Below are 12,708 nucleotides of genomic sequence, written 5' to 3'. Positions count from 1 at the left end.
TCTTTGTGATCTTAGCAATCCAGGAGCGAGTGTCCAGCCTGTCCCAGATGTGGGATGAGACGTATACTCAGGCCCAGGAGAGGGAAAGCTGGCTGCTCAAACTCTTGGATCTAGCCTTGAAGTTCTGGAGTGATGTAAGCGATGTCACGGCTGCTCTCAGTGATGCTCAGCAGGCAGTTTTGGATCTCAATTCTAGTCGGACAGACTCCGAAACAATCCGCCAGAGCCTTGAAACCATGCAGGTTAGTCTGGAAGCTCTTAAAGGAATCACGCATAAGAAACCCATATTGTTATATATAATACACCAGATAACCTTTTTCCATCCTTTCAACTTGAATCATAGACTCTCAGGGAGGATATTGACAGTTTACAGGGAGATCTGGACACCCTTGGCGTTTTGGGAATGGATCTGATGTCAGCATGTGGGGATACAGACAAACCAGATGTCACAAAGAGCCTAGATGAAGTAAGAAATATATTTAAATAAAATCCTTTTTAACTCATGATGTTGTGTCGGCTAACTTGGAACCTTGTGTTTTCGCTGTCTTAAAGCTTTATTGCACATGGAACAACTTGAGCAAACTGTGGAACGAATGTCACAAAAAGCTGGAGGAGTCCTTGCAGATGGCGCTACATTATCAAGACACTATGCAGGTGTGTGTCAATATACAACATACACTTATGTGTATATGTATACCCATACTAACAAACATTGCCTGGTCAGTATCATAGCCATATCAAACATTACACTTTGGCCACCACTGCCTGACTCAAGCGGTGTTATGGCATCCTGCCAGTGACAAAGCTAGTCTGTTATTTTGTTAAGTTCAGACTCCCTGTAGCTTTACTTATGAGTGACGGACAGATTGTGGGGTCCTCTGCCAAAGGCAAATGAGTTTAATGGTGCACACTGTGTGACACAGTATCAAAAGAAGAATCTGAAATGTATCCAGCTGTATATGCCAACAGGGTTACATATTTGGCTGTTGAGAACTAAATGTATTGGATGTTAAAGTCACACAACATGGCAACATTCAGGGCTGAGTGATACAGTATGACATTTAATGTTCTTCAATGTAATGGTTTTGCTCACAGGGTCTGTTTGAGTGGTTGAAGTCTGCTGAGCTGAGGTCTACTGAAGAGTTCATAGTAGGGACTGACCTGGAATCAGTCAAAGATCAGCTATGCGATCTCAAGGTGAGTTAATACACTGTAGTACACCCATAACCACCAACGATCAAAGTATGTTGGTCGCATATTGTATTTTATTATAACTATTATATTTTCTGTTTTTATTCTTTCCTGCAGGAATTTAAGCGAGAACTTTACCAGAAGAAAATAGAGATAGAAAGCCTGAACCATCGCTTTGTGTGTCGGCTGTCTCCAGGCTCGGAGCGCCCAGGCTCCGTCTCACCGCTGTGTGACTTCAGACAGCGCTGGGACAGCCTGGAGTCAGAGACTGTCGGCAGACAGGTGAGAATATGCAAGCAGATAGCATTATCAATTATATTAGCATGACACGTTAATCCACTATGTGTTATTAAAATGTTAAGTTACACTAACAACAGATGGCTAGACCAGTAGAAATTACATTTGGCTGGAAAATGAAAAATACTGTGAAAAAGAAAAAAATATATTTAACTTTTTTGCCACCAGCATCAACTGGAGTGTGCTCTGCTGGGTCTGGGTCAGTTCCAAAACACACTGGATGAGCTGCACACATGGCTTTCCCGGACCGCTGAACAACTGCAGGACAGCCAGCCAATCAGCATCGACCTGCAGGCCTGTGAAATAGAGCTGGCCAAACACAAGGTTGGGTAGTGCCCCAAACACAACAATATATAGTGATGAGCATTTCAAAATAAGCTCTTCATTATAGGGCTACACTGTCAGGTAGGAGATAGTGTGATAGAGCTCTTTTCTTTATAACTTTGAGAGAGCTGTGGGTTTGCGAGATAACACCTAGCCTTGAATATATTACAGACTTCCGTCTCCTGAAAGTGTTCACCATTGTGCCTACAAACTTTTTCATTATTTCAGTTTATACTTCACCAACAAAACACACTGCTAGAATCGTGTCATAACAAATACAAGGAAACAATGAGCTCCCAACACCTCCAAGCAACACATCTGAATTCCACAGCTACTGATACCATGATAAATCTCTGACCTCCAATGCCTCTTCCTTCTGCAAGGTCTTGCGTAATGATGTCATGTCGCATGTTCGCACGATGGAGTCCCTGAACCAGGCAGGCAGGGGGCTGCGGGAGGTTGGGTCCGGGGACAGCCCGCATGGTCCGCAGTCTCGGCTGGAGCAACTCAATGAAAGCTGGGAGTTTGTCCGCTGTGAGACTGAACGCAGGCAGCTGGAACTAGAGAACAGACTGAGTCAGGTGAAGAGAGAAAAGCAGATCCATTATTTTGTTACAGTGGTATAGAAAAACAATTATATATATAATATATATATATATATATATATATATATATAATACAATGTTATGCAGTTTATCAGGATGCATAATTTTCTCAGCTGTACTGCATTTTATGCTTCATTATCAATGTATCATGGCGCCCTCTTGTGGTGATTGTAAAGCTGATCATACAAGCACGTAGAGGCCAGTCCAAATATAAACGTGTGGCTTTCATTGTCATAAAAGAAAGCAAAGTTTAAAGTTAAATAATAATTTATTATATTAATGAATCTAATAATTTGTACAAATGCACCCACACCATCATAGGAGGACTTCACATTCATTCTGTTTGTGTTTACTGCAGGTACAAGATGTTACAATGGAGATTCAGGATCTTCTGCAGTGGCTGGAGAACACAGACCTGAGACTGTCCTCCTCTAAAACCATGTGGGGAATGCCGGACTCTGCCAGTGAAAGACTCAATGCACACTTGGTAAAACAGACCAGACTTCTGGCTGTCAAAATAAAGACTTGCATAAGAAATTACAACACAGAGAAAAAAATGTCTTGTTTAAAAACTCTTTCTTCTTCTCACCCACAAAAGGATTTGTGCAATGAGATGGAGTCAAAGCTTCACGCCTACACAGATGTGAAGAATGCCATCCACAGGATGCTGGAGAGCAGTAATGTCGTCCGGGGATCGAGCACTGAACACAGCTTGTCTATTCTCGAACAGAAATGGGCTTCTGTTTACAGCAAAGTCCAGGAGCGAAAGGTTATTTAACTCTTCATCGTCATGTATCAACCTGTTGATTTACCATTCATTTAGTGTGTGATCTGAGTGTCGTGCTGTTCCCACAGGCGAAGCTTACAGAAGGGCTGAGTCTGGCCAAGGAGTTCCACAGTAACGTCCAGGAGCTTCTCACTAAGATGAGCAAATGTGAAGAGTCTATTGGCCTTCTTCCTGCTCCCAGCTTTGCTCTGGACACAGTTTGTACTCAACTGCAGGAGCACAGAGTAGGTCTTCTTATACCTGCTGTAGTCTATCTACCTGCTTCACATCCAGAGTTACATTTGGAAGTGTTCACTTTTGGTTCATGAATGCTTTTATTTGTACAGGCGCTGGTAAATGAAGTGAACAGTCACGGTGAGAAGAAGAGCACAGCGGAGAACACAGCCCGTAGACTAATAGAGCTGAGCAGGAAGGAAGACTGTGATGTCATTCATAACCTAATCATGACCGTCCAGGATCGCTACAAAAAGCTACAGCAGCGCGCTTCAGAAAGAGGCCGGACGCTGGAGGAGGTCAAAAAGAATGCCAAACAGGTATATCACTATATCAGCTCTAATATATATCCAACTGTACATGTACCTTAGGTGTGACTTCCACCCTGAGGAACTTTTGTATAATAATGTATCTGTATTCATTTCTCAAATTTCAGTTTAATGAATCGTGGCGCCTGCTAGTGGACTGGATGACGGAGGTAGAGCAGACACTAGACACACATAAAGAGATCGCTGTGTCCCACGAGGAGATTAAACAACAACTGACCGAGCAGAAGGTGCAGTAGGCGTCACAATAAATAAAACTTGGTTTATTTGCTGCCCATATGTATATGAACACCTTCATTGATCACTTACTTTGTGAATAGGAGTTCCAAAAACTGCTGAGGTCAAAGAGGCCTATGTACGAAGCTACATCGAAGAATGGACGCAGCCTTCACGAAAGAGCTCAAACCAGCCATGATAGACAGCATCTGGAAAATCTACTGGCTGAACTCAAAGACACGTGGGACACCATCAGTGGCAAGTCCATGGAGAGGTGTGATACAGTTAGACAGAGACACATTCAGATTTCTATCAAACATAAAAATCTTTTACCCAAATTTACCCAAATTCCTGCTTTTCTTCTTTCAGACAACACAAGCTGGAGGAAGCGCTGCTGTTCTCAGGTAGATTCACTGATGCTCTGCAGGCCCTGAATGACTGGCTGTACAGAGCGGAGCCCCAGCTAGCTGAGGATGTTCCTGTTGGTGGAGACAAAGACATGGTGCACAACCTGATAGACAAACACAAGGTACAACACCTATCATGTATTTTATTGCGTGGCTTCAATAATTCACAATGTTAAACAGATACAAACAATAGGAACACAGTATTAATGCTTGTTTGTAAACTCATTTTTACACATACATGTGTATAGCTGCTGTAAAGAAATATAATATTTATACTAAATTAAACTGACTTGGACTTTGCATTGCATATTATGTGCCAGTTTCATTACAATTCTGTCTCATAGCAAAATTGCTGTTACTCCACAAATGTTTATTTCTTTTAGGCCTTCCAAAAGGAGCTGGGGAAGCGAGCCGGATGCATTAGGACCCTGAAGCGCTCTGTGAGGGATCTGACCAGGAGCAGCACAGCTGACGCTCACTGGCTGCAGGAGCAGATGGACGAGCTGGAGGGCCGCTGGGAGGATGTGTGCAAACTGTCAGTCAGCAAGCAGGACAGACTGGAGGCTGCGCTTCAGCAGGTAGTTCTCACAAATTATAAAGGTAGAAGGTCAGCAGGCTTTTAAATTGTGATCCTTTTCCTTTTGATATTGTTGGACTGATGCTGTCGATATGCAATAAATTGTGGAAATTTTGTCCTTACATAAAAAGACACCCATATATAAAATTCAGTTTGAAGGAAGCAAATAAGCAAATAAATAGCATTTAGCTGATATCTGGCCATTCATAAAAGTTAATAAGTAGGCCCAATCCCTACTCTTATCTCAATCTTTGTCTTTGTTCTTGTTAGGCTGAAAAGTTTGATGGCCTTGTCCACTCTTTCATGGAACGCCTCACTGAGGCAGAGAGGATACTGAAGTATGGGGTGATACCAGAGGAGGAGGAAGGTTTGCTTGCTTTCCGTAAACAACACAAGGTCAGTATAACATGATATTTTATCACTCCCTATAGGGAAATACTGTTTTTACTGTCTTGTCTGCCTTCGGGGAGGCCAAAGGTCAGGGTCAGCTTACAGAACAACAAATTGCTGCTGATAATGATTCAGTATAATACTGAATACAAGGGTAGTTAAGCTGGGGGGGATATTTGCGTTCATGCTTAAAGCCATTCAACTGGTTGAAGGACATATTAGTTATTACCTTCTTGTTTAAGCACAAATGTGTAACACTTCTAAAAAGAAAAAAAAAGATTTTTGTAAAATTTGTAAAAAAAATTATAGAATTTTTATTGATGACACAAAAATGGCTCATCCTGCATGAGAATAATGTGTTTTACTGGATAAACTGCTGAGTAATTCCTTTTTTCTTCACCTCTAAAGGAATCCATGAGTGCCTTGCAGGCTCAGGCGGTGGAGTTACAGAACATCCATTGTCTGGGTGAGGAGATCCTGGCCTCCTGTCACCCAGACTCCATAATCACCCTAAAATCTTGGATCAGTGTCACCAAGACCCGCTATGAGGAGGTGCGTGCCTGCACGATGAGCAAAATTCAAAGTCATTTTCCCTAGGGATTAAATACATGATAAATAACTCTTTACTTTGGTTGCTGTCCATTAGGTACTTGAAAATAACGACTGCAGGACACTGTTTCAGTATCTGCAGCATTTTTGAACTGTAAAACAGTGTCAACATTTTAAGCATCTGAATGTGTCATTTCCTCCCCTGCCTCATTTTCTGAGTCAGGTTCAGACCTGGGCTCAGCAGCAGGGCCAGAAGATCCAGGCCAGCTTGGCAGCAATAGAGGCAGAGAGAGAGGAAGTCCAGAGGCTGCTGGACTGGATCTCCTCAGCGGAGGAAGCCCTCAGCCTCAGAGACCAAGAGCCTCCAGCTGACACCACAGAGCAGAACCAAGAACTGATTGAGCAGCACGCAGTATGTTATTTCTCTGTTTTATGAGCTACCAACCATATCTTACTAAGAGAGACCACCTCTGTACTCCATTACATGCTGGGGAATGATCAGGATGCATCTTTGAAACACTCCACAGCAGTTTCTGGTGGCCTGTGTTGGTATCTTTCTGCCTCTGGTGGCTTACAGAAAGCGCAGGGTGCCATCTCCTTTTTTTACAGCACTGTTGGAGAATATACACACACTTTAATATCAAACAGATGTGGTTTCTGTGACCTCCTACAATTTCGTCATAAAGTACTTTACCCTGGTTACAGTGTAACTATACAATTGAGCACTTACAGAACATTATGCTCATCCCTCTCTGCAGGTATTCATGGAGGAGTTGAATAAAAAGTTTCCAGAAGTTGAACATGCCACCAAGTCCTGCAAACACAAGAGCATCTCTAAACAGCAAGTTTCCCCCAGCAAACGGCCACTCACAAGTAAGCCACCATGACCACAGTGTATGTTCTATGAACACAAAACACAAGCATTGACAGCGTGATGACTGTCTCACTGATGAGGATGTGTAGAGCAATTAGTTAAATGAGTTGCCTGAGCTGATTCCATGTTTTGCTGTTTCTGCATCCAGAGAGGAGGAGCACTCTGAAGCTGCAGCCTGTTGTACCTATTCCCCTGGAGCACCTCGACCCCCAGACCCCAGAGCTCAGTCAGCTGGTCAGTCAGTGGCAGAAGCTTTGGCTTTTGGCTGTGGCGAGACAAAAACATCTGGAACAACACCAGCAAGCACTCAAAGAGGTTATTGTACTCTTAAAACTGTACACATTTTAACCATTAGGCTGCCATTAGAGCTGGCCAATGTAGTCCTCTGAACATGTTTTATAAAAAATTTTGCTTTACAAAACTTGATGTAACAGAGATGTAGTGATATTTTCCATTTTTTGACAGATGGAAGAATTTGCAAACTTCGACTTCAATATTTGGCGAAAGCGTTACATACTGTGGATTAGTCATTTGAAGTCACGGATCTTGGACGTGTTCCGCAGCATCGACCGGGACCAGGATGGACGCATCAGCCAGAAGGAGTTTGTGGATTATGTCCTTGCCTCCAGTAAGACCCACTTGTGATACACTTGGGTAGTAACTAATTACATGTAATAAGTATTATGTAATCAGATTACATTAGGAAAAGAAATTGTATTTAGATTGTAGTTACATTGTCAAGGATTACTTAGTTACATTTTTTATTACATATTTCAAATATGGCACTTTTAAAAATGATGAAACTTTTTTCTATGATAACCAATGCTATTAACCCTCTGGGGTCTTTAGATCTTAAATCTCATGTTCTTCCATTGTGCAGTGTATTTGTGATCAAAGCTGCCACACAGAGGCCCACACAGCTTCTATTGGTAGAGATTGGTAGATAAATCAGGAACACAGCCTCTGAATGGTTGACAGACTCGACCCAAAGGACCCTGGGATTAGCAGTGGACAGCTAAAAATCATGCTAACAACAGCAGTGGTTTTCAGCATGGATCCAAAATGGATAAATAACCAGAGACAACATTCTGTAATCCAGAAGTAATCCAGATAAATATAGATTAAATCTTTTTGTAATCCGTTACTAATTACAAAAATTGCTATGTAATTTGTATTCAGTAACTGATTACATTTCAAAGTAATCTGACCCAACACTGTCCATCACTGTTTTTGAGTTACCATAATTTATAAAATTTAAAGGAAACTAAAAAACTAATTCCGTCCTGTTAACATTATTTAAATAAGTGAATTTAAATGATTCTGTTTCACTGGCACATTTCTAAGCTGTTGGTGTTCATGACATATCTTCATTGTTTCCAGTGTTTATAGTATGTTCTGCCATATCTAAAGTTAACACACCTTTAAATCGCATTGGCTTTTCACCTCTGTCCTGTAGAATTTCCCACCAACTCTCTGGAGATGAATGCAGTGGCAAACATCTTTGACATTAACAGCGACGGCTTCATCGACTACTATGAGTTTGTGAGCGCGCTTCACCCCAGCAGAGATCCCTACAGGAGAACTCTGGATGCAGATCAAATCAACGAAGAGGTATGTCCCTAAGAAAACACACAAATAAAGTTTGACTCATCAGTGGCTGATTTATTATGACACTTATTGTTATGCTTACTAAAACACCTTCTAATTTCTTTGCCTTCTTTAGGTGAGTCGACAGGTATCGCAGTGTAACTGCCCCAAGAGGTTCCAAGTGGAGCAAATTAGTGCCAATAGATACAGGGTGAGTCATTTTTATAGACAATAATTAAAAAGATATTAAAGCAAATTTTGACATTTTGGTCCTCAGTGGCCATACAGGAAGTGATATGCTTTACATTTCCGGTTTGTTTGGAATCAACATATGATACCTGGGTGATTGGAAAGAACATGGCCTTTGGACACATCGGTGACTTCTTGGGGACGCAGTGTGAAGATGCCACACTGACGAGTGCTTCAAAAACTATAACTTGCATTCCATATTTTGTCTGGTTGCTGCAGTTTGGAGATTCCCAACAGCTGCGGATGGTTCGTATCCTGCGGAGCACGTTGATGGTCAGGGTGGGAGGAGGCTGGACTGCTCTTGATGAGTTCCTAGTCAAGAATGACCCCTGCAGAGGTCAGTACACTACTCCTACCTTCTCATAATTCCTGCAAACTATATTTTTTAAACAAAACAGAGCACCCAAGACAAGCTATTATTTACTGTAGTATGACAAGTCGTCAGCACCTGGTATGACTAAAAGTGATACATGCTGCTTACATTACTGATGTCAGATGAACCTTTTTTCTAATGTAAATGTTCCACATACAACAAACCGACTTGAATTTAGGGTTCTATTTTTTCTTCTGTGCCATCTACAGTATAATTGTAGCTAATGTCAGATATTGTTTGTGTACATTATGGGTTCTTAAATGATTTAGCATGCATGCAACTATAAAAACTAGTCAAACATTGCAGTGTTTCCCCCTAAATATTCTGGTAAGTTTTGATATTGTATACTGACTTATATAGGCAATCTTGCGTCAATTACTAATGTAGAAAGTGTCTGTTGGCTATTATTAGAAAGGTGGCTACCATGAATTACATGTTTTTGCAGCATTCTGTTAAACTCACCTGCTGTGTCACCAACAGTGAAAGGTAGGACCAACCTGAAGATCAAGGAGAAGTACTTGTCCCCTGCAGGAAGCTCTTCTAAGGGTTTGACTGTCAGCAGGTCCAACTCAAGCCTCAGCCTCTACAGCAGTGCGTCCGCCCCCACCAGCCCCATGACACGCAAGGCAAGACAAAAGCTGTTTGCCGTTACTGGCTCCAGCAACATCCTGGTTTTTTATGGAAATCTTTTCATGTAGATAGCTACTTGTAGTGTAGTATTTTGATATCAAAATATGTATAAAATAAATATTGAGTGATACCAGGTGAATAATCCTGTTGTCATATCATACATATTTTACCATTCAGACATCTTTCTCTAACTAGTCTAACATGCTTTGCTTTAGGCATTACTCCGCAGAAGTTTCTCAGGTGACCGCTGCATTCGTCCCAGGAGCTCCATCGCTGCTTTGGGGTCTGATCTACAGTTTGTCACAACAGGGGAGGACAATTCTCCCTCGCCATCAGGTCAGCCACTCACCTTTTCTTATTTTGAAGCAAATTTTCCTGCAGAATTAGATTTTTCACGGGATACACAAACAGAAAAAGGACTTTTAACTTGAGACGGTGAGTTAACCCTTTGTCCTGTCTGTTTTCATTCTTGCGCACCCTGTAGACGAAGCTGAGAGGTTACCCACCTGATTACCTCTGTCCCTGAGCACCATGTGTATGCTGCAGTGCTGAACCCAAACACGGCCTTGGGGCCCCCCCGAAACAGAGTGATAAGCAGAAGTAACATGATAGAGGGGCCAAAAAACAATGCATCTGTCACATCTGGAAATCCGACACAGACAGTGCAGCAAAGGTCACCAGAGGGGATGCTAAAGGGTCTTTAACTCTGTGTGAAGATCATGCCTTCTCTGTGTGGACAATGAGGAGGTCAGTTAAGACGCACGACAAAGATTTTTTTGTCCCCTGTTACATTTCATACAGTAGTATCTGATTGCGTAGAGAGTAGGAATTGAAAAGTTCTGCATGGATGCTTATTGCATGATAGCCATGAGCCTTGCTTAAAACAGATTGTTTTTTTTCAGCTTGTTATTCTTTTAAAGTCAGATGGTAGCAGAACCCGAGATTAATGCTCTGTCATTGGCAGTAATGTTGGTGTAACTAATTTAAAAGTGACATACAGCAAGAACGCATTTGTACATGGTATGTAAAAGTGTCTGACTGCCCCAACTAGCATCCAAAAAAACACATATACCAAAACCATGAGTATGTGGAAGGTACAGTATGCTGGCCTTCACCTTTGTGATAATTGTGTTTTTCATTCATTCCATGAAGATAACATTGTTGGCAGGGCCACACTGTTTTTGTCTTTTACCTTTTATGACACCATGCTTTCAAATAATTATGTATTTTTATTGTTCTTTATTGTAAGGATGTTTTGAACACTGGAGACTGTTTAAGGAACAATGCACTGAAGTACAACAGGTCATTGTTGATATGTAGAGATTATTTTCTCAGGATTGGTTTTGCCTTTTGGTGTATGTATTTGTATGGAACATTACTGTGAACATGTAGATGTTTTGTTGTTTTGTTGTTTGTTTATAACATTGTACTTCCTGGGAAAGTTTTGTTTAGCACATTCTTTTCATAAAAAATGCACTTTTTCTGTGTCCAACTACTGTACATAGGTGGGAGATTTGGCAGTTGTCATGAGTAAGAGAATTAATTTTTCAGAAGAATGCATTGGAGGTGATGTCTGGTTAAACAGTGTAGTTTTTTCTCAGCGAAATCTAACTTTTAATTTCCTTCTTTTCCCTACCTCCTATTTCCCAAGCCTATTTTACCCAAAGCAGTATATTCTAAACTTTCTTTATTTCTGCCTTGAGGTTTTTTTTTTTCTCTGACCAATCCATTCAGACATTGTGTTCATGATTTTATTGCTCTACTTTCAAAGGTGTTTAAGAAACATGTAAGACACTACATGTATTTCCTCCAAAATGTATTCATGATTTTGAAGATACCAATATGCATTGTTTCAGCATAAAATACTGAAACATTTTCCCTGAGAGAGAAGCAACTGCAGCTCCACCATAAGTCTAGTGCACAGGCTGTTCTGTGTCGCACTGTGCTTGTAGGGCAGTTAAAGTTCACAATATGTTATCAGCAGTGTAAAGTTACTGTATTTGTATGTGTACGTTTGTACTAGATCTACCTGAGGTTGAAGACAGTAGCTTATATACCTAATTGCATTTGTTCTATGCAGTTGTCAAAAATGATTTTTTTAAAAGTCAAAAAATGTTTTTACATGATAAAGTACCTTTTCCTCTTGACCTCAATGTGTCGATGTTGGGAAGGTTGGAAATTTACTATACTGTAAAAATACAATAGCCGGATTTCACTTCAATTGCTATGCACCCTAATCTTTCTGTACTGTAAATGTTTCTATACCCAGCACTCATTCTGATGTCTAATTTAGAAAAACTGTAGATGAATGTTACTAATAATTTTACGTCCACTTGTATAAAAATAAATCTTTTTGTAATAAAAATAAAAATATTTGCCATCATAATTACCTCATTAATATTATACAATGCTGCACTGATGTGCTGCTTTTTCTGGAAACAATTCACACTAACGATGCCCCCTTACAGTCAACTTAACTGTCACTGAGAAGAATCTTAGTTTTTATCAGTTGGATAATCGCAAAAAAAACTTTACTAACTGCTGCCACTAGCTAGTTATTGGTTCTATTAGCTGACAGGGGGAGCTGACTTGGAGTGGGGGGACCCAGCAGGGAATGCTGCCAAGGAGCGGGGCCGGAATGTGCGACAGAACCACAGCGGGGCGGACCACCGGAGCCCAGCTCATTTGGGGGGAGACACAGCAGGTTCAGACAGGGACAGGAGAGTGTGAAAATGATTTGTACAGTTAGGCCAACTAATATGCTAGTGTGCATGTATTAAATAACAGGTTTTTCTTTTGATATTTTTGATAACTTAGGGGCAATGGAAAAAAGCTATGAACTCAATATCCACATATCACTTTTTAAGTTTATGGTGAACTTGAGAACAAAGAGTTGCCTATGGCATTTAGAGATACAGCTGTTATGGAGCAACATTATCATTAATTTGGAGTCATGCAAGTCCAATATTCACCCTCTTTTAGCTCTGTTTTTGGTCTCTACCAACTCCTTAGATTCTCCACTATGTTCTCCAGCTTGTCGCTAACTTTGTCTTTCTGCTGTTTGATGTTGGACAGTAGTGTACGATGGGTTTCTAGAGGTTTTTTGCTTCTTG

General features: G+C 41.0%; 1 protein-coding gene across 3 annotated transcripts in view; it reads left to right on the top strand.

Annotated features, from left to right (window-relative positions):
- macf1b (microtubule actin crosslinking factor 1b) overlaps window positions 1-11,981 on the top strand; it is a 31,066-nt gene extending 19,085 nt beyond the window's left edge. For all 3 annotated transcript variants that reach the window (XM_051407589.1, XM_051407587.1, XM_051407588.1), the window contains 27 exons: window positions 16-242; window positions 344-466; window positions 553-654; window positions 1,096-1,197; window positions 1,309-1,473; window positions 1,657-1,812; window positions 2,196-2,393; window positions 2,776-2,904; window positions 3,016-3,186; window positions 3,273-3,428; window positions 3,531-3,737; window positions 3,854-3,973; window positions 4,064-4,233; window positions 4,329-4,488; window positions 4,750-4,944; window positions 5,214-5,339; window positions 5,742-5,885; window positions 6,106-6,294; window positions 6,641-6,755; window positions 6,905-7,071; window positions 7,222-7,384; window positions 8,213-8,367; window positions 8,480-8,554; window positions 8,812-8,929; window positions 9,446-9,591; window positions 9,811-9,931; window positions 10,080-11,981. In XM_051407589.1, coding sequence (XP_051263549.1) covers window positions 16-242; window positions 344-466; window positions 553-654; window positions 1,096-1,197; window positions 1,309-1,473; window positions 1,657-1,812; window positions 2,196-2,393; window positions 2,776-2,904; window positions 3,016-3,186; window positions 3,273-3,428; window positions 3,531-3,737; window positions 3,854-3,973; window positions 4,064-4,233; window positions 4,329-4,488; window positions 4,750-4,944; window positions 5,214-5,339; window positions 5,742-5,885; window positions 6,106-6,294; window positions 6,641-6,755; window positions 6,905-7,071; window positions 7,222-7,384; window positions 8,213-8,367; window positions 8,480-8,554; window positions 8,812-8,929; window positions 9,446-9,591; window positions 9,811-9,931; window positions 10,080-10,105 — 3,926 coding nt within the window. In that variant the 3' untranslated portion in view covers window positions 10,106-11,981. The remainder of the gene's footprint in view (window positions 1-15; window positions 243-343; window positions 467-552; window positions 655-1,095; window positions 1,198-1,308; window positions 1,474-1,656; window positions 1,813-2,195; window positions 2,394-2,775; window positions 2,905-3,015; window positions 3,187-3,272; window positions 3,429-3,530; window positions 3,738-3,853; window positions 3,974-4,063; window positions 4,234-4,328; window positions 4,489-4,749; window positions 4,945-5,213; window positions 5,340-5,741; window positions 5,886-6,105; window positions 6,295-6,640; window positions 6,756-6,904; window positions 7,072-7,221; window positions 7,385-8,212; window positions 8,368-8,479; window positions 8,555-8,811; window positions 8,930-9,445; window positions 9,592-9,810; window positions 9,932-10,079) is intronic.
- Window positions 11,982-12,708: the final 727 nt, after the last annotated feature.

This window comes from Dicentrarchus labrax, unplaced genomic scaffold (assembly GCF_905237075.1).
Source record: "Dicentrarchus labrax unplaced genomic scaffold, dlabrax2021, whole genome shotgun sequence".
NCBI lineage: Eukaryota > Metazoa > Chordata > Actinopteri > Moronidae > Dicentrarchus > Dicentrarchus labrax.
The sequence above is the reverse complement of the archived record's forward strand: the minus strand, read 5'-3'. Positions and strand labels throughout refer to the sequence as shown.